Source organism: Manis javanica, chromosome 1 (genome assembly GCF_040802235.1).
Source record: "Manis javanica isolate MJ-LG chromosome 1, MJ_LKY, whole genome shotgun sequence".
In the NCBI taxonomy this organism is placed as follows: domain Eukaryota; kingdom Metazoa; phylum Chordata; class Mammalia; order Pholidota; family Manidae; genus Manis; species Manis javanica.
This window is the reverse complement of record NC_133156.1, coordinates 53,110,700-53,132,364: the sequence shown is the minus strand read 5'-3', so window position 1 is coordinate 53,132,364 and position 21,665 is coordinate 53,110,700. Positions and strand designations below refer to the sequence as shown.

Below are 21,665 nucleotides of genomic sequence, written 5' to 3'. Positions count from 1 at the left end.
ATTTATCAGACAAAAAACTTGTATCTAGAATAAAAAACTTCTAGAAGACAAATTTTTTAAATGATAAAATATTTGAAAAGACACTTCACACACACACACACACACACACACACACACACATAATACATGAATAGCCAATAAGCTGAGTCAAGATGTTCAAGATCATTAATTAAAGAAATGCAAATTAAGAACACAATGAGAGACTGCCACAAATCCATGAGGCTTGTTAAAATTAAGAAGATTGACCCTACCAAGTAGTGACAAAGATGTGGACCAACCAGAACCCTCCTACATTGTTTCTGAAAATGTAAAATGGCATAGCCACTTGGAGAATAGTTTGGCAGGTTCTTATGAAGGTAAACATACACATTTTCCATGATCCAACCAATTTTCTCCTAGGTATTTAATGAAGAGAAATTAAAATATATGTCCACCCAAACACTGCACAGGAATATTCATAGCAGCTTTGTTAGAGCAAACATAAAAAATACAAGCACCAATCAATAGGTGAATGAGTAAACAAAATGTAGTATAGCTAATACAACGGAATACTACTCGGCAATGAAAAAAGATCTATTGATACAAGTAACAACATGGAGGAACTTTAATTATGCTGAGTGAAAGCAGCCAGGTAAAAAGAGAACATATTATAGGATTCCATTAATATAAAATTTTAGAAAATGCAAACTAATCTTTAGGGACAAAAAGATCACGGCTACCTGGGGACAGAAGTGGAGGGAGAGATGGCTTACAAAGGGACAGTAGGAAACTTCTGGAGGTGATCAAAATGTTTATTGTCTTGACTGTTTTCACATGCATATACATACATCCAAAGTAATCAAACAATACTCTTTCAATACGTACAGTTAATGCATTTCAATTATTCCTCAATAATGTTGCAGAAGAGAGGGAGGTGGAAATATGTTTCCAATTTCCACACACAGGACTCCTGTGGTCCGAAATAAATCTGAACCTCCTCAGAGACTTCTCTGAAATCAATGATTTGTTACTCCTCATCTAGTAATACTGAGAAGAGACCAATCTATATTGATGTGGGAGAGGAGAGAATTACTGGGCGGGGGGAGGGCAGTGAACATTTAACACAACTTGCAGGGATAATATATGTAAAATGTGACATTAAAGAAGGAAAGCACAGCTAACTCCCTAAATCATATAAAACAGGAAATTTATGATGCTTTTCAATGAATAACTGAGAAGGAACACCATTTGCTCAAATATAAATAAGGACATTACATGCTGGACCTAAGAGAAACAATGAGGTTCCACCATCTTCAAAGGTAAAAGTAAGTAAATTTACTTTTTTTTTTAAATTCAAGTATCATTGACATACAATCTTACATTGGTTTCAATTACACAATATAGTGGTTTAACATTTACCCATATTATCAAGTCCTCACCCCCTCCAGTGAGGTCACTATTCATCAACATAGTAAGATGTTACAGAATCATTAACTGTATTCTATGTGCTGTACTACTATTCCTGTGACCAGCCTATATTGTGATTGTGAATTATTGGGTCACTTTTAAAAAGGAAAAAAAACACTATAAAATCAAAATTAAAAAAGCAAAACAGCTCTTCTCAAACCTGGGCAGTATACAGCCCAGCTCACTGGAGGTGGGGAGGGTAGAGGTGAAGGGATCCCACACTATCAAAAACCTCTGGATTAGGAAATGCAGGCATGTGGCTCTCATGAAGTCAAGCACCAAATCTATAAGCAGACCTCTCCTGCTCTGATTCCATGTTCATCCAAGAATCTGTCAATTTCAATATTCCCACATTACTTACTCATGGACAAAATGTGTCAGAGTGAAGGTCCAGTCCTCTTAATAGTTCTGTTTCTCATCCTGATTCAGCAAATTTACATTTGATTCAGAGAGCAGCTTCTTGTGTACTTTGGTAGAAGAGATCAATAGAAAGAGGAGGTTTGGTGGGAGACTATTGTACTGGGTCCCTGAAGCTACTAGTCCTTGTAATAGTGCTAGTTTACGACAAAATTAAAAAGATAAGGAAAAGAGAGTACATCTTTCATAAAGCTGATTATTTTCTGAGATTATGCTTGTCTCAATTTTGTAGCGCTAAAATAGCCTTTTGTGAAATTATAGTGATTGTAGATGATGTTCTTTGTAATTTTCTCACATGGCAAAATATAAAGCTGGCAATCCTAAAGTTCCCAAGTCCCCAAATCTTTTTGAAATGTCACTGATTTGTGAATTCAAATCCTAGGAACCACTGCGTTAACAGATAGGTATGGAAAATTGTTCCAACAAGTAGTAAGAAAGTGACTCTCAGACACTGAGAGGGATGAAAGGAACCATTCTCTTCAGAAATGTACCAGAAACTCTAAGAGCAATTTTCAAAATATGTGGCAAACTACACAAGAGCACTTCACTGGTTCTGAGATGCCTTCTAAACCAATAGTTGAGGCTGCTCTTTCCCAGACCCTGGAGAAGAGAGACCAGTAAGAGAAGTAAAGGAGAAATAAATGAATGAGAAGATCCTCTTCCTCCATGCTAACTAAGAAGAAAATGCTACCTTTTCAAAGATAGATAGGCCTTTTCACACATAAAAACATCAGATGCTTTAAATTAACTTTGGACACAAGAAAAATATAAGGCAGCCACTAAAACTCAATTTGATACAGAGCAACACATTCAGAAACACACATACCCCTGGTCCTCACCAACTCCTGAATTGTTTCCCACCCCAGAATAGGTTTATAGTACAGACACAAAGCATCTGGGCATGCATGTACATATACACAAATATACAAGTATGTACCTACACAGATGTACATAATTATGGATTAACACATTAACTGAACATACTGATAGATGTCCACATGTGCCCAAAGAAACACAGACCCAGAGGCTCCCTGAGGCCCACATCTCCCTGCAGTGTGAGTCAGCTGGGTAATCATTATATATATACTCACAGAGCTCAAGGTCAAAATGCTTCAACAGTAAGAAAGAATAATAAAAAATGGGTAGATTTCCAATCCAACAAACCAACTATTGTTTACCTAATTCATTTACCTTGATTAAGAGTTCCTGAGTAGCCATTAATAAATAAAACCATCAGTTCATTTCACAAATTGTGAACTTCACAGTTGCAAATCCTCTTTCTGCCCTCACAAATGGAAACAAGATAATCAAGATAAAGGACTGAGAAAAACTGCACAAAGTTTATTGAGCAGCTATGTTCCAGAAATCATACTGGACTTATGAAAATCTCTAGAAACAATTAATAACTGATCATTCTGCCACTGTTCCACTTTCAGACACCACATAGCCCAAGAGCTACACAGTGAAGACAATGTTAGAGGCAAAAGAACATACAAACTCTTGTGATACCAGGCTTAAGGAATAGTAACAGAGCAGGGGGGAAAGTGGGGATGGTTCTTATTACAAAACACAAAAACCAGAGCTTTCCAACCCTCTAGTGTGCTGTAAAAGGGACCCAGGTGTGTGATATAATTATCTTTTCAGCCCACAGGGGCCTCCTCCCATAAGCAGCCTATTCTATATATTCCATGATGCCTCAGAGATGATAATTTTCTATATATGCTATGATGTGAAAGATTGGGAAGAACTGATCTAAACCAACAGTTCTCAAATATGTGCTAGGATGGCTGCACAAGAGTAATCTGAAGTAGCACTATAAATACGGGATTCCTGGATTCTAGATCAACAAATTCCAATTCAGAGGATTTGAGAAGAAGCCTAGGAATCCATATTGTAACGTACACAAATGATTTTAATGAGCGATCACACTTGTAAAACACAGATCTAAACTATCCACTCAAAGGTTAAAATGAAAATTAGTCAATAAAAGTGGCTAACCCAGCAACACAATGGGAAAATGGAAGTGGGAGATGAGTGTGGTCACAAGTGGATGAGCTCCTTATAGCAGAGATGAGATATGGCTTAAGGAGTCGCAGGTACAGACACACTAACAGGAGAACATTAGTGAGTAAGAGTGAACACGCAGCTTACTGAATGAATGAACAAAATGGAGGTTGGCCTAAAACTGGGCAGAATACGGGGAAAGCAAATAATAAAACCAAAGAAAAAGAGAGTGATCAGCAAGGTATAAGGAGGTTAATCAAATTCTTAAAAGTTTAGGTTTACCATATTCTGTGTTCAGGCCCCATAATTTCACTTTATTAGCTTCATACTGGGCTTTTTTCTTTAACCGACAAGCCCTGTGAAAGGAAGGAGCAAATTAGTTCACTTTTTTTTAAGTGAACATCCAGAATATACTTCTTTTTGCTGCTGTCAAACATTTTCTAATAGCAACCAAAAACCACTGCTTACTGATGTTTACACCTCAAGAAACTCAGTTACCAAAAAACACAATATAGTCATTTATCCAAATTGATTTTTTAAAAATCTAGCACACATTTGGAAATAAAGCTATGATTAGTACACTGAAATTAAAAACAAAAACTGACAATACCAAGTTTTGTAGAGGATGTGAAGTGGAACTCTCATTATGTTGGTGGTGAGGATGTAAAACAGTACATACAGCTACTTTGGGAAACAATAAATATTTTTTAAATTTACTTTATTACTTTGGGAATAGCTCCTTTGACAGTTTCTTATAAACATATACTCCTGAGAATTTACCTAAAAGAAATAAAAATTTATGCTCACATGAACAGCTGTAAGTCAATATGTTTGTTGTGGCTCTATTCATAATTGTCCTAAACTGTAAACAACCCAAATGTTCTTTAACTGGTAAACAGACCAACTGTAGATCCCTACCGAGGAATACCACACAGCAATAAAAAGGAACAAACCATTACTCCATGCAACAACATGGACGAAGCTCAGATGCCTCATGTTTAAATCAAAGAACCCAGACTCAAAAGGCTATAAATATGACATTCTAGAAAAGGCAAAACTGTAGGGAAAAAACAGATCAGTGGTTATGAAAGGTCGTAAGTGGGAGAAGGTGTTTATTTTTATAGAGAGGCATGAAGAAACTCTTTATGGTGATGAAAATATTCAGTACCTTTATTGTGATGGTGATTATATGATTGGATATGTTTGTCAAAACTCAAAGAAGTGCACATTAAAGGGGATGAATTTTACCAAATGTCAATTATCCCTCTAAAAAAAAACCTGACTTACTATAAAACAAAAAACAAAAAAATAAAGTTATAAAATTTTTCATTGTCATATTATAATGCACTTGAATCCATTCCCCTCTCACCTTTTGAACTTTTTCCATGAAGCACACTCTTTTACTTTCCAAGGAAAAATTATAATATTCTCATTATTGTATTTATAAAAGTGTATTTCCAAATAAATGGTGGAGTGTCAGATGAGCTTCTATAAAGCTCCTGAAAGCCTAACCTCATCTCCTAGACTTTATTCACATGAGTGAACATGATCAGCCATTTATTTACCTGGAAGCCAGCTTATTTTTTTCCTTCCTTGACCTTGGCCGGGCTGTTAAGGGAAGCTCGCTGACTGGAGTCAGGTCACTAATCACCTTGTTCAGTTTCCGAAGTTCATTGCCTATCTGCAGTAGTTTTTTAGGATTTGGAGTCAGGTCTTCTACATCAGTTCTCCGTGATTTCTTTACTGCATATTTTCCTACAGATGGTTTAAAAGAAGTGTAAGTTAGATCATTCTATTTAATAAGACACATTTTCTACAGCCATATTTTACTTCTCCTACCACCTTTTCTTTTTCAGAAGTCTTGGCATGTTTCAGAAGTCTTAACATGTTAACAACCTGTGGTAGAATGGCTGGTCTCCTCTCCTTCCACCTTGTGACTGCAAGAAATGGGGGTAATATGGCAAAGCTCCAACCTTTTCCAAGTCCTTCTCTACCTTAAGGTTTCTAGCCCCAGAATGACAGATTCTTATATTATTTGTATGGCAGCATTATACATCTCAAGTCTCAGGAATGGAGTGCAAATTCATCTGCACACAAAAATCAAGGCTAGGGTATAATATACAGTCAGAAAAGCATTTAGAGATTTTACCCAACCAAGATGTTTTGAGGCTGTATGACTAAAAACTTGTCAGACATATATTCTTGTGTTGGACTCAAAAGTCCAACAAGTAAGGACTGCCTTTTGTGAAAGTTCTTCTTTGGCCAGTTTGATAAATAATGTTACAGAAGACTCAAGGGGTCTTGCCTCATCACTGCAGTCAAGAGGGATGGCTTGTCCTCTGAATTACAATACACCAAACACTTCCCTAGCACTCACCACATGCTTCCTGGAACCATTTATTGGACCTATCTTTTCATTTCTGGTAGAAAATTGATGTGAAGGGAAAAACTAGGTCTTCCATTCACTGATAGTAGAGTGCAGACCTGGGTGCCAGTGGAAAGGGAAAATGAAGCACAGATATACTCCTGATACAATTTCTGTGTTACAAGGGCTCAGCACCTAAAACTGTAGCATGAGTAATTACTGAACTGTTTATTGGGCACCAAACTCACATGCGATCTTCTCTTTTTTGGTACAGAGTTGGATCGTACAGAAAAAATTCTACTGAATTACATCTTCCTATGTTCACAATTTGAAATTTGGCCTACCTAAGATTTATAAGCTTCTATTGACTCCTCTTGACTCCTACTATTCAACTCTTCTCTTTCCATTCCTTTTTTCCATGATTACTCTTCCCTTCTTTTCCTTCCCTTCCTCTCTTCTCCCCACTACCATTTTGATTACAAACTCTCCATTTACATTTCGGCCTGGATATTGGATAAGAATGGAAGAGGGAGATGCTACAGTCATTCTCTTTATCCCCAACCCTTCAGGTCTATAGTAACTGTGACAGGTCAGGAATAAGTAATATGCTGGTCATTTCTGGGTAGGATAAGTAGAGTAAAAAGCAACTAGAAATAATTTTTACACAGGTCTTCCTTCATGTAGGTGATGGCTCTCAATAGTGATAAAATGTGTGTGTGTTCAGCATGGTAAATACAGCAGCTCTGTTTCCCTCACCAGTTTTCTAGGGAGGGCTGAATATACAAGTACACTGAGTACACACTGTGACTTTGTATCTCTGCTTAAAGTGACATGAAAATATCTGATTGAAATCCCCTCTTACCATGATGTAAGCCATTTTTCTGATACATATTACTTGGCAATGTGTCTCGGTTCCACTCAGATGGCCTTAGCATCCTCTCTTGCTGTGATGGTGTGAGTTGTTCACTATACTCCCAGAAGTACCTTCTTTTACCTCTCTTCCGAGAGGATATTGAAGTCATCTCCTTCAAGTCTTCCACAGAATCATTTTCATAGCCTGAAAAGAAAAAAAAGAAAGAAAGCCCCCATCCCAAATTTTTGTAAGTTCCATAGATTTCAATAAACCAATTAGAACAAAAAAATCCTTGCCACTTGATACATTTCCTTTCATCTGAAAACATCACTAGCATGTCAAAAATAATAAACCAGTACATAAATAAATGAAACAGAAACAAAAAGTTCAAAAACCGTACCTGTCCTTAGTATACGCAATGTGAGTTCATTTTTCTAATCTATTTTGCTTTACTTAATTTTTTTTAAAAGCTGGTCAGAATCCACTAAGCTTATTTCAAGAGTTACTAGTGGGCAATTTCCCACAATTTGAGAAATAAAAAAGGTTGAGTTAACAAAGGCTTCATAGATAATTAAATAAGATAGACAAACAAATGCACAAATAAAAAATGTTTTCAATGTCAAAAAAAAAAACCAGGTCTATAAAATAAATTTTAATATGTAAATCTCTAACTCATAAAATATTCAGAGATTAATAAACATAGATAACTACACTGTTTATCTTTCTTGCTTTCTCTTTGGTTTTGATAAGGTAGTCTATGATACTTCTTTGTATCTTCACACAAGATTGAGAAAATAATGAAGTCTAGCTATTAGATAACGGTACTTAGACACTACACTGATTTTAAATGTCTTCCTTCGAATATTTATATACTTGAAATACCCCAGAGAGCTGTGAGCATTTCCATGATGGTATCCTACTAGGGAGAATTTTGTGAGGCAGCAGTGGTTTTCTTCCTACCTCCTAACCTACCCCTTTTGTATAAGTACAAAAAAGACAGTTCTCACACAGGTTCTCAAATAAAAACTTACATGCCTAGTCTAATATTTTACTGGAAGCAATTTGCAATTACCTCACCTTAAGAAGCTATTTTTCTTACTAATGGGAGGTTTCAGAAAATAACTTAATTCTGAGCTGTCACTGTTGGCCATACTCAATGCAGGATGACCTATAAATCTAAAATACCCTCAGAGAATGTCTGCCTTTAGACGTACCCCACTTCATTAGTGCTGGGGATGTGGAGGAGTGATGCACCCTGCAAGGTTACACACAACCATAAACATACGTGGCCAGGAAAAACTGGGCAGCACTGGCCAAGCAAAATGGATCACTTTTCCATAGGAGAAAAATTTTAACTCCTATGGAACTGACTCTATGAAAGTGATGACATCTTCATGTTTTAGAAAAAATTTTAGAATTTTCCCAGGTTTTCTTCAGATGAAGAATTAATTAGGAATACAATTCCATTTATATAACAATCTGGAAAAGACAAACTATAGGAACAAAGTGTTGCCAGAAGTTGGGAGTGGAGGAAGGGGCTGACTATAAAGGAACACAAGGGAAATTTGGGAGGTGATCAAACTATTGTGTATCTTGACTGTGGTGGTGGTGGTTACATGACTACATGCACTGGTCAAAACTCACAGAAGTGTATGCTTAAAGGAGGGTGAATTTTACTGTATGAAAATGATACTGCAATGAAACCCTGAGCTTTAAAAAAGGAAACTGGAAGAGCAGAATGATTTCAGGACAACAATCAAGATGAGCTTTTACAGCCTTGCTAGCAGTATGGTGCACATGCGGTACTTTTAAAATCATATGGCAAGCCATCTGACAGTGAACCTTAGGTTCTTCTTAAGAAATGATGCACTAGTTGAGTGACACTATTATTTCTAGAAGTCTGATTTTGTGTTAGATCCATAAAGCAACAGCTTTGGTCTGTTTTCTTCTGCTAATGTATCACTTCAAATGGAAGGATTTTATCTTACTATTAACCTAGCTTTGGAGAAAGTGCAAGGGTCACGTTGTGCTGCCATAAATGGCCTTTTCAGAAAGGCCCTTGCTCCACTTGGCCAAGCAAAGATAATTGGCTCAGAGATTATCTGGTATGACTGGGAACACCTCAACACAAGCAGATAAACCAACCAAAACACTCCATCTATATACCAATGTCAAGAACTGGTGTTCCACAAAAACAAAACAAGCAAAACAAAACAGAAACAGACTCATATATACAAGAAACAAACTGTTGGTTACCAGAGTGGGGAGGGTTTTGGGGGCAGATGAAATAGGTGAAGGGGATTAAGAGGTACAAACTCCCAGTAATAAAATAAACAAACCATGGGGATATAATGTACAGCATAGGGAAATATAGTCAATACTATTGTGATAACTTTGTATGATGGCAGATGGTAAGTAGACTTATTGTGGGGATGATTTCATAATGTATATATATAAGAGTATCAAATCACTATGACATGGACTAGAAATTAATAGGATACTAAATGTTAACTGTACTAAAATTAAAAAAAAAAAACCCTCATGTTCCACATTTGGGCTATCCCAGCCCAAATCTTAAGGGAGACTTTTTATACATAGCTTCCTCAGGCAACTCATTCACCCGACACTTTATTTGATATGCTCCCTTAGAACCTGGTAAAAAGAGGCTATTAAGCAACCAAAGTGTCCATCAGAAGATGAGTGGATAAAAAAGATCTGGTACATATACACAAAGGAATATTACTCAGCCATAAAAGAAAAAGAGATCCTGCCATTTACAACCACCTGGATGAAACTAGAGGGTATTATGCTAAGTGAAATAAGCCAAATGGAGAAAGCAAAATACCTTATGATTTCACTTATTTGTGGAATACAAAAACAAATCAAAACAAAACGAAGAAACTAGCAGTAGACTCATAGACACTGAGAAGTTACTGGTGGTTACCATGGGGGCAGGGTTTGGGGTGGAGAGGGTGAGGGGGATAAAAGGGCACAAAATTCTCAATCATAATATAAGCTAGTCATGGGGATGGAAGTGCAGCATGGAAAATATAGCCAGTGATTCTGTAACATCTTTCTATGTTGACAGTAACTACACAAGGGAGATGAGGCTTTAAAAATATGGGTAACTGTTGAACCACTGTGTTGTATACTTGAAAACAATATAAGATTGCATATCAATGATACCTTAATTTTAAAAAAGTAAAAAAAATAGAATCATAAAAAAATATAATTGTGAACAAGTTTTTTAAAAAGGCTATTGACCCCATTTACACAAACAAACATGCTCATGGAGGCTTTAAGTTATTTGGCAGAGCTGAGAATGACTCAGGCTCTGTGACTCAAGGAGTCTAGTTTCAACCACATTTTCCTTGTATTTTTCCAATTAAATGGTCTAAATGAATTTTTTTCTCATATAATCCATGTTAAATTCACAGAATCACAAAGATTTTTATTTCCTCTGTTCTGCCCAAAATAGTTACCAGTTTTATTAACTTATATATGTTCAACCTTCTCCCAAAAAATTATTTAAGGACCATCAGTTTTCTTTGACCCAATATATATTAATATTTTCTAATAGCACACACCATAATACACACCAACAGACAATGGATTTGTTAGTTAAAGCCATCCCACCTTTCAAAACAAAGACTATCATGACCAAGTAGAATGCAAAAAAATTATATTCCCAGCTCATTAGTCTGGTAATTAAGTATTTCTCAAAGCATGTTCTGTGGAATACTATGTCATCCCCAAATAAGTTCTGTAGTCAAATAAGTTTTAGGAAACTCTCATCCTGCCTCTCTTGCCAAGTCACAGTACACATACGTATATTAAAAGACTGAGAAATCATAACTGTAAATTAATCCACTCAACTCAAAGTTCCATGCAGATAAGGATCATGTCTATTTTGTTCATCTCTGTATAGCCAATACCTAATACACACAGTGCTGACTCAAAAGGAGGCACTAAAAAACTTTACTTTAGCAAATCAGTAATTAATTTAAAACAACATTTCCTGTGGAGACTTTTCCCTTTTCATTTGATGTATCACCACTAAATCATTCCTTCCTGACATGATTATTAAAAGGAAGCCAAAAAGGCCACATTCATGCCTAAAATTTCAATCACACGTTTGGTTAGTGCAGACTATTGCCATTAAGCTGTTAAAGTCAATCATGAAAAAACTGTTGAGTAGGGATTACAAAAAAACTCTCATTCTGAGGGCCCATTTCTTAGTGCTACAACGATGTAATTCCATGACCCTAAACAATCATAGCCTGTCCACAGAATAGGCTCTATTAAACCTTGGGAGCAAGTCCAGAATAGGGACTGAAACTCCATTTTACACCTTTCCTGGAGCTTGCAGGCTCAGGCACTGTTGTAGCCAAGTGCCAAGAAAGAGACTCAAGGGCGCTAGTCGTTACAAAAGGGCCTTTGTAAACTGTCTGCTGCAAATTAAACCAATCAACCCACTCTAAAACTAGCACTCTCAAGAAACTACAGTATCCCCACTTTTTGGCTTCAAATAATTTCTTCCTGCTTCTCACCAATAATTCATTTTGCATTCCCGAAGTCACTTGTTCAGCTCTTTCCTCCAAGAAAAAGGGAAATTTTCATTAGAACTGTGAATAAAGCCCAAGCAATACTACAAAATTGTTTGATTTTGGGGTTAAATCATGTCACTCATTCACATTTGTGAGAATAGTCCACACAATCTGAACCAAAGAGGTTTCACTTCAAGTCAACTGGAAGGGACTGAATTAAATGCCATCCAAACATTTAGTATTGTTAAAGCAGCACCAAGAAAGCAGAGCTTTACCTTGCCTAGGGCCAGCTAATGCATCTCTGTTTTAAAGCACGTTGGTTAATACCAACAAGTTCAGAGATTAGGGTTCTTCTACAAGAGACAAGGCAAGAGAATGTGGCACCATAGAAGACTGCCATCTATAATGCTGGTTCCATTTCCCTATAAAAGTCAAAAGGCTGAGAAAATGGAAATGAGGGTCAACGTACCAAGTGGTCTCTCTCATTGGACCTACTCATCTCTCAATCTCTCAACACATTTCCCCTTAAATGGTCTCAACGGATTTTTAGTCAAAAGATCAAGGATGAATTTAAAGTCAAGTTAAAAGTCAAAGAAAAGCAAAATTATAATAAAAATGGGATAGACAGTACAGCCTTGCTTGCCCTGGTTGGTAATGGTGGGATTTACTGACTCTCTGATTTACATATTCCTTTAAGCACCAGCTGCTAAAGGCACCTCCTTCCCCATGCTTTTCATTTCCCTTGTTATTACCATCTCCTCTTTGTCTTACCTTTCCCTTATCCTCCTAACCTAACTCTAAATATGGGACTCAAAGCAATAGGGCCAATCTGTGAGACTTTAAGGACCACTCACAGACAGCCCTCTGTTCTTCTTAAAGAAGGGAACTATACAACTTACCACTAGCTACAAAGACAACTTTCCTTGAGACATCTCAAAGCAGATTTTATTCATTTGTTGAGAGAAAAATTTCCCTACTCATTATAAAAGACAACTGTTCTAGCTATACAGAGTTCTAAAGTAAACAAAAAAAAAAAGCATAAGCCCTTTCCTCCACATTAAACCTAAGTACCTTTCCCTTACTTGAAACTCCATGCAAGTCAAACAACTTGGTTGTATCAAATACATCAATCTAAGCATTTGCATAATAGAAAGATTTCACTGAAAGAATAGTCTTTCAACCCCTTCTGTGTGGTACCACCGAATTTGAATCAATTTTTGACTCAACTGTTAAAATGTTTATATGCCCCAGATAATCTTTTAACAGAGGTAAACAAATATTTTAAAGAAAACAATATATTTGTTTTTAGTAAAAAAAAAGAATAGTCTTTCAAGCAACAATAGTGCTTCACTGGCTACAATATAGCTACTATGGCTTAAAAACCTTCCCAAAAATTAAGTATCAGTGTTATTCTGCCAGAAACTCCTGCAATCATCATAACAAAAGGGCTCTCTGACAATTTATGACTTTTTAAAAAATAACTTAGTTTTTTATGTAGAAGTTATAGTATCAACTTTAATTCTGAAGAAAGTAACCTTTGCTTAAATTTGAAGGTCTTCACTTCTTTGTGCATTTTTAATCATGTGCCATTTGGCAATACCATTTTCATAAATAAACTGCACTAGCCAACAATGGTAATAGCCCAAGCATGTAAATGCTGAAGTGAACCAGTTCTCCATGGGTTTCATTTTCTTTCCCCCTTTTATTTATATATGCTGCATATAAATAAAGCTGAATCACCTTCATGCTCATTAATTAGAGCATTTATTTTCTTAAATGGAAAAAGATTGTGCAAATGAAAGATGCAGCAGACACAAAGAAAAAGCTCTCTATTACACTACTCATTAAGAAGGTTTTGTTGGTTAGAGTAATATAACCATCATCACTTGAGTAATATAAACTACAGTCATTTGGTTCACCATTCTAGGTACTCCTAACTTACCTCAACTACTAGACAGAGACAGATGCCTAGGTAGGGATATTTTTTAAACCAATCAATTCTTGGCGTCTTTGCACACCTGCTTGAGAGTGACAAGTCAGGTCACTCAATGTAAGATAAATAAAGAGGCCCTTGAAGAATCAGCTTATGAACGACTAAATGAACAAAAGTATTATTTTAGAACTGCTTGAACAGAGAAAGCAACTACATATTCGAGCCAAATTACTAAGTCATTTAATCCCCACAACTAAGACAAAGCAAGCATCCACAGCAAAACTTTCTATTTCAAGACAGTAGGAGAAAGGTCAGTTTGGTAAGGCTCCAAGCATTACAATACCTGGCTCGGAGAACGTGTCACTGATATCATCATCCTTGTCATCTTCATAATCTTCTTCCTCTTCTTCCTCCTCCTCATTTTCAGAAAGTTCGTGCTCGCTGCCAAATCCTTCATCGTGGTCCTCATCATCAACATCATCCTCATCCTCCTCGTCTTCTACAGGACTGCATTTGGTTGGCTGCTCACCCAAGTTGTCAGACACAAAAAGGGAGTAATTGTGCTCTTCTTTTTTCTGGGATGAATCTGAAACCAATGTGCTGGTAGAAAGGCTGCTACTCTCTCCTGCTGCAACTGACCCAGGACCATCCTGGGACAGGGGACTGAGTAATAGTTCCTGGGTTTCTTTAAAAGGCAAAACTGGAGTGGCATGACCCTGCAGAGGCTGCATCCCTTTTTTCTCTGGTCTCTTTGCTACTGCACCGCAGTAGCAGGTGTTTTCCTTGGCTGCATCTGCATGAACCTGGCTCAGCAAGGGTCGGCTCTGCTGCCCTGGGTTAATTTTTACCTTTGCCTTTTTCACATAGTCTTTACATTCAACGTGAAAGTTCACCTTTTCATGATGATACATGTTGGTCTTCACCATGATCTGTGTGCTTGAAGTGGGTTTGCTTGCCTTTTGGACACATTCTGATAATGGGACCTCAGCCTGAAGAGTCTTAGAAGAACACACAGGGGCAGCTGCTCTGCTTGTGATCTTTTTACCAGGGAATGAGGAGGGCAAGGGATTTTGTTTGACACTGAAAAGAGAATCAGGGTAATAAAGGGAGTCAGAGACTGACTGAGAATCCTCACTATTAAGCTGGGCCAATGTTGGAGTTTTACTTATGACCTCTTCATCTTGGTAAGGGCTAGAAAAGTCATCAAGTCCCAAGTAATCCACTTCTTTTGTTCCCCAGATGTCACAGCTGGTTAGTTTGGTATACTTTGTTAAGTCTTCACAGTATGTATCCCACTGTTCCCAGTTTGAGGTTAAAGTACCCTCATTATCCAGGACATCTGTGAAGGACTCCAGATTTTCAATGTCTTTGCAATCCTCCAAGGAAAGGAAGTTGTCTCTAGGATTCTGTTGGTAGTTCATCTCTCTGTCCTGAAAAAAGGTTAAAAAAAAATCACACACCATACTTTAGGAAAGAAACATTTACCCCATCCTTACTTCTAAGTGTCACATGATAAATCAGTACTTAACCTCTGTTCTGTTTTAAGATAAAGGCTATTTACATGTCACTTTACCATTTCATAAAATATCACTTCCTAAGGTAAAGAAAAAAGAAGAAATTATGTTCCTTGAGAGGTTTAGGTATGGCCTAAATATCAAGGGCTCTTGAACTCTTACTATGAACAGTTTTCAAGAAAGCTTGTATTTCCTGATCCTTGACTCAGAAGGATTTTAGGATCTCCTTTGAAACAAATGTCAAAATAAAGCAAATAATGAAGACCTTATCTTCATCACAAAATAATCTGTCTTAAATGAGAACTTAAACATAAAGGAAAAGAGCTATCCAAAGAGAGTTGAGACTCAGCCGCAGAAATACATTTGGTAAGACCTTGTAACAACCCTTGAGAGCGGGGAATAAGATACTCCTCATGAGTATGATACTTCCCATGAGTGAAGATGTGATTTTTATAATGTCAATAAAATTATGCAGCCATTAAAGAGTCCAGTTAAGTTCTAATGCACTAATGTAAGATGAAAGGCTGCTTACCATATTTTTTTATGTTAAAAAGAGTAAGTTGCAGAATACTGTTATCTATGAATATGTCATCCAATTTAAAAGATTCATATACTTATCTATGCACAAAAAATTCTGTTAGTAGGAGTTACCTTTGGAGAGAAGGTTTGGAGGTTAGAGGCCCAGGAAGGAAATGAGGAAATTTTCAGTTTTCCACTTTATTTTTGTTCTGTTTTGATTTTTCCACTTATGTGTTTGTTTTGCTTTTGCTGTGTTTGTTTTAACAGCTTTAAAGAAGTATAGTTTATGAAATTTACCTGTATTAACTGTACAAGTCAATTAATTTTTAGTAAATTAACATATTTGGGTAGTTTTGCAGTTTTTATATACTTTTCTGTATTGCTTAGACTGTATGGAATTAAATTTTTTAAAGATGTTTTTCTTAGGAATATTAAGGCCCTCTTTTCCTCAAAAATAAATGGTAGGTATATTCAGATGGTGCTTGGAATTTCTATTTTTGTCTCGTTCTTTGTGTCATATACCTTGATCCTAAATATCCCAGTTGAAAAGTCCTTTCAGTAGTTAGGCAATTAAAAAACACAGCTTGGCATTATCTCTATCAAAAACTGGACTTAAAGATAGACAGCTTTTCCTTTTGCTTTTTTCAGTGGGCTCATACATCCTTCTAAAATTACTAGATTGATAGTGACTAAAATCAGATTTGGCCTAATCACATCCTTTTACATTTCCAGGCATTTATAAATAAAAAATTATACACTTTTACTCCAAATCAGTTAAAGCAGAATCCAAGAAAATGTAACTTACCAGTTCATACATGAAATCTGGATCTGAACTGTTTGCTAAGAGATCTGTGCTCATCAGAGTCTGTTCGGAAAAGGTGTGGCTTCGAAAGGCATCCCCAAAAGGCGGATCCATTCCGCTTACGCTAGGCTACAACAGAGTGATCTTAACTTTACAAAGTGAAAGACCGCTTCAAGACCACTTTATCACACATAAGCTCCATCCCAAATTACTATTTTTTTCTATTTTTTAGTACATTTAACAGATTTAACTAGCATTAAACTGTGGACTTATTAGGAAAATAACTAAGATGCATTAGAAACAGAAAAAAGAAATAGAGCCACAATTGTGATAAATACCTAACTTCTAAAAACTAATAAAGTTTATTTAAAGCTGCCAGAGTCAGCATACAGTACCTCATGGATACTTTTATTTAGCTATGCAACATTTCTTCAATCCATTTCTAACAACACTCTCGGTTCCAACTCCCTTAATTTTAGAATTCCCTGCCATTTCCTGGGGTCTACAGAGGTAGCAAGTCAGTATCTGTACTCCTGAGTCCAGTGTCTTATTTTCCAAAACAAACTGGAAGACAATATAGGCATGTCTAGTCCAACAAATGCCTCCAGGCATGTGATAACTGATAGGCTCAGCCAAATATCCCAGAATCTCTTAAATGAGACCAGGAACAGGGGCATGAAATCAGTAGCCTTGATTGTGATCCCTGAAAAGAGCACAATCCATTAAATAATAAATAAGAAAAGGGGAAAAAAGACTGGGCACCTTGAGTTAATGCTCCTTCTTTTCCCCCTTTTCTATTTCAACACCTATATACAAATCACTCCAGAGTGAAGTCTGGCCTCACACTCTTAAAGTAGCTGAAACAAGTGAAAGGTCTCATTTTCGAAATCTAACTTGGATGAAGGAAGAGGATGGGAAAGAATAAAAACACCCTCTTTGTCTTTTTTGTTCTTCTTCTACAAGTTTCTGCTGAAACTTTAAAATATCATATTAGTCAATTTGCTTATATTTCTCTATTCATATACCTTCTATGTATCAGAGACTGGCCCTTTTAACCACTCTCTCATGTTTTTCTTCATTGGTATTTCCCATCCCCTTCTTTTCTTTGATTTTCCCCAACCTTGCCATGCTGTAAGCTCAAAACAAGTGTTTTACCGCCCTAAATTCAAGAATGTACAAAGAGCAAATTCAACCTTGAATAGAGAAAGACCTCTAAATGAATATATGTGGTCCACCTGGCACAGAGGTTGGGGTAGAGGTAGGCCACTGATCTTTTTAAAATCAGCTAGCAAATCTTGCCTCTGCTGCCTGTCTCAGAGACACCCTATAGTCGCAGCAAGTTCCTGATTTCCTGTGCTTAAGGCACAGCTCTGCCTAGCACCCACCGAACAGTCCCTGCCCTCTCATTCTTTCTAGGTTTCTTCCCAGCACTGAACATAAAGGGGTCAGGGTTAAGAGCTAACCACTAGAGGGGGAAGGGAAGATGTTTAGATAGGCAGAATGGGGACTAACAAGACTAACTTCATTTATTGTTTCAGTGATTGCCTCAAACCAGAACTGACCCAAATAGCTACCATAATATAGATACAACCAATCTTAGTTGAGTTTTGTGGGAGGTATACATATGTGTGTATGGGATAGCTGTGGTGTGTATGAAAGAGCAAGATGTTGAAGTCCCTCACCATTTCCTCTTGATTACCTTTAAATTCAAAAAGGCACAAATGGAAAGGAACTTTGGGAAATAGGGAAAAGATAAAGGAGATGGAAATGGGCTTCCCATGGCAGGTTAATTTTCAAGGGAGTTGGCCTAGTCCCCATAGAGCCAGCAGGTCTGTCTACCTTCTAACCAACTTTCCATTCACCAATGTTCCCTGTGTCAGGCTTATTAGATTTTGAAGCTATAGCAAAGGAGGAAATGGAACCAAGAAAGGAAAGACATATTCAAAATTAGCTGAGATGAGACATAAAATGTCTTGAAAAGGTATATGTCGAGTTATGTTAAGATTCAGAGAACTTACAAAACGAATGATACTGATTTCCTGCAAATATAAAACTTTCCATCTACTCTGTATGATTTACCTGAGGCATTTCCAAGCCCAGATCCCGTGAGTCCGACCCCAAACTTCTTTTTTTTCTTGTTTGTAAATTCCTTTCCAGCTTTACTGTTAATTTCAAGATCAAAGACAATTTTCACAATAAATGGCCTCAATTCAAATGCTTGGATCACTTTTTTCCTTTTTAATAATTCTGTGTGAACCTGTCAAACAACACAAAGTAACTTCACTGAATGCCATTTAAAAGTTAACCTTTCAAAAACAACATTAACAAAGAATACTTTAAAGAAGTCTTGTGGTTGCAATATCAAGAATTTAGTCATTTTTTTAGTACCAACTATTCTGAAATTAACCATTCCTCCCTTTGTTTCTAAAAGATTGGTCAGTAGCCAAAAGGCAAAAAAAAAAAAATCCTGACAAAATTAACAAAAACCCATCTTTCCTGTGCTCTGAAAGATGTACTATACTTAATATTACAGTAAAACTCCCATTCACTTTACATTTCTGTATGAAAAAACATGTCTCAACATTTAATTCCAGCTGTTGGAGACTCGTTACTTGCTAAATTAACCTACATTTTATATCTCTTATAAATCTGCACAAGCAATGAGTACATAGCTGTCAACAATGGAATTTAACATATCCTCTACTTAAAAAAAATTACATTCATAATGGTATATACAACATTGTTCTTCAAGTTATAAGTGAAAGCTGTCCTTGTAAGAATTATTCCAGTTAAGTTTTAACGAGTGTATGTTGAGCGGGGAAACAGGAATAAGGTCTACTTTGCAGAGTGGTTTCAAGGTTTAAATGATTGTGAAATCATCTGGCACAGCGTCTTGACTGTGTTAGAGACTTAAATGTTAGTTCCCTTTTTCTTCTTCTGTGAAGGCCTTAATGAAGAGGAGCTAAACAGCTCTACCCACTTCATCAACTTTTCCTACATCAGTGGTCCTCAAAGTGTGATTTCAGGACCAGCAGCATTAGGATCAACCTGGAAATTTGTTGGAAATGCAAAACCTTGGGCTACAGCCCAGACCTACTAAAGAAGAAACTCTGGCAGTGGGGCCCAGTAATGTATTTTAACAAGCCCTCCAGGAGATTCTGATCCTCCCTGAAATTTGAAAACTGATGCCCTACGCTGAATTCCTTGGTCTCATTTGATCTAGATGCTGTATCATTTCTCAGAGTGATGTAAATAGCCAATTTAAGCTGAGCTGCCCTTTGTATTAACATATTCTCTGGACTAGAGGGTTAGAGTGGTACCTTATATCAATTTCAAAGACCTCTTGCTGAACAAATAAAAGAGAGCCAATAAAGGACTAAGTAACTGTTCCTACTTAAACAGATTAATACACTAACTACCACTTGTATTTTCTGGATTTTTGCTGGGCTCTCCCCTTTGATGGGCTGTCATTCTCAGGTCAGTGTTCTACGAGCTAAGGAACATCATCGAGTGCCCAGCTTAGGCTCAGAAACAGAAGAAACTATGTATTTCACACCAGTGCTTAGTCTACGTAGATTGGTCCCTGCTACTGCCAAAAGCCAGTTCTGGCCCAGCCTCTCCTTATGCGGCTTCATACCTTAGTCCTACTGCTGATATCTAGCATCAGTCCTAACTTTTCTCCTGATTCCTGCAGGAAACAAGGTCAGTTGTCTTGTCTAAGACCTATTATAAACCCCCAAAAAGGCATAGGATTCCAGTGATGCATTCAACAAAGTGGAGCAGTGGATTCATGATACATAACCTGGATCTGGGAGAAAAGTTTGATATGCTCTAAAACCTGAAATTTACCCTTACTAAGCAACAGGGTTGAAGACTCCAGAAGATACAGTTCCATTACAAAAATACTAACTGGCATCTACTAAAGACACCATCTACCAGCAGCTTGGTTTATCAGGGAAACACTGGACAAAAAATGGCTAAGTTCTGGTCACAGCTCTCACTTGCAAACTATACAACACTGGAGTAAGGTCAGTCTTCCTAAGCTTTACTTCTTTCTCATCTCTAAAAAGAAAACACTATCACTCTCTCTGGACTACCACATTTTCTAAGCCATAACCTTCAATAGAAATACAAATACAGGTATCCCTGGTAACTCCCACTTTTTGAAAGTTTACATTATGCTATTTGCTTTTATGAAAGACCTATGCTAGTACCTGTTTTTGCTAACTGAAAGAACTCTGAAGAATATTTCCACTTTTAGGGAAAAAAGGGAAAAGTGAAAACAGCGGTCAGCATTTGTTTGGCGGTGAACATGCGCACCCCGAGCAATGAGAGGAGCGCTGCCAAGCTCCTGCCCCGGGAACCACACTCAGCCTCTCAGCAGCAAACCACCAGAGCTTTGAACTGTGTCTGCGAGCACCTGTGCCTCCTCTGTTTATTTTTGTGTCTCCATTAGTAAGATGTGTCCTAAGGTAGGGAAACTTAAGAGAGGTTATTTTATTAAGAGTCTGGGGATACTAAAAATTTTTCCATATGAACTAATGGTAACAGCGTCTTTACTTTATGTCGTTTCAGCTTATGAAAGGTTTTTAGGAGGGCTTTACTTTTAGATACCTGTATTTATTTGAAATTGTGTTAGACAGCTGGCATCAAAACAAACATGTCATGAAGTCAGCAAAAAGAGCACTTGTGTTTGGGTGACAGGAGACCTATATTCCAGTTTTGATCCCATAATTAAGACTAAACAGCCTTGTGAATTAGAGCAAGTTACTTAAATTTATGCCTTAGCACCCAGACTGAGGAATTACAACTATTCTCCCCTTAACTATGTAATAGGGATATTATGAGAATTAATGAGATACTAAATTACGATGTAGTAATATATCAGAAAGGTGATTATTATCAACAGATACATTTTGCTGATGCTTTCTTTTGTTCCACAGCTAGTCCAACTCAGAAACTCAACATCAGTCACAGCTATTGGCAGCCAGGTTGAATGTTTTAAAGACACCAACTCCCAAAGAAAGGTTATCCACCATGCGAAAGGTTGACCTCATTCTCCTTTGATAGTTTATGGTCTTTAGTTGCTTCTCCTGGGTGTTTCAGGTAGCAGCAAAGAGGATGGAAGAAGGCCAATTCTACCCCAAGCAGTAGGACCTCTTTTCAGTAATAAACCCTCCCAATTAAGTCATGGGGATAAAAGTACAGAAAAGGGAATATAGTCAATAATATTATAATATCCTTGTATGGTGACAGATGGTTACT

At 37.0% G+C, this 21,665-nt stretch overlaps 1 protein-coding gene across 6 annotated transcripts in view; it reads right to left on the bottom strand.

The window, feature by feature from the left end:
• The window catches only part of CREBRF (CREB3 regulatory factor), a 67,976-nt gene that overhangs the window by 22,068 nt on the left and 24,243 nt on the right, over positions 1-21,665 (bottom strand). For 4 of the 6 annotated variants that reach the window (XM_073232287.1, XM_073232289.1, XM_073232279.1 and 1 more), the window contains exons 2-7: positions 18,480-18,657; positions 16,404-16,529; positions 13,909-14,995; positions 7,095-7,289; positions 5,433-5,622; positions 4,150-4,223 (exon numbers count right to left, since the gene is read on the bottom strand). In XM_073232287.1, coding sequence (XP_073088388.1) covers positions 4,150-4,223; positions 5,433-5,622; positions 7,095-7,289; positions 13,909-14,995; positions 16,404-16,529; positions 18,480-18,488 — 1,681 coding nt within the window. In that variant the 5' untranslated portion in view covers positions 18,489-18,657. The remainder of the gene's footprint in view (positions 1-4,149; positions 4,224-5,432; positions 5,623-7,094; positions 7,290-13,908; positions 14,996-16,403; positions 16,530-18,479; positions 18,658-21,665) is intronic. The other 2 variants (XM_073232294.1, XM_073232292.1) reach the window with 2 other exon arrangements.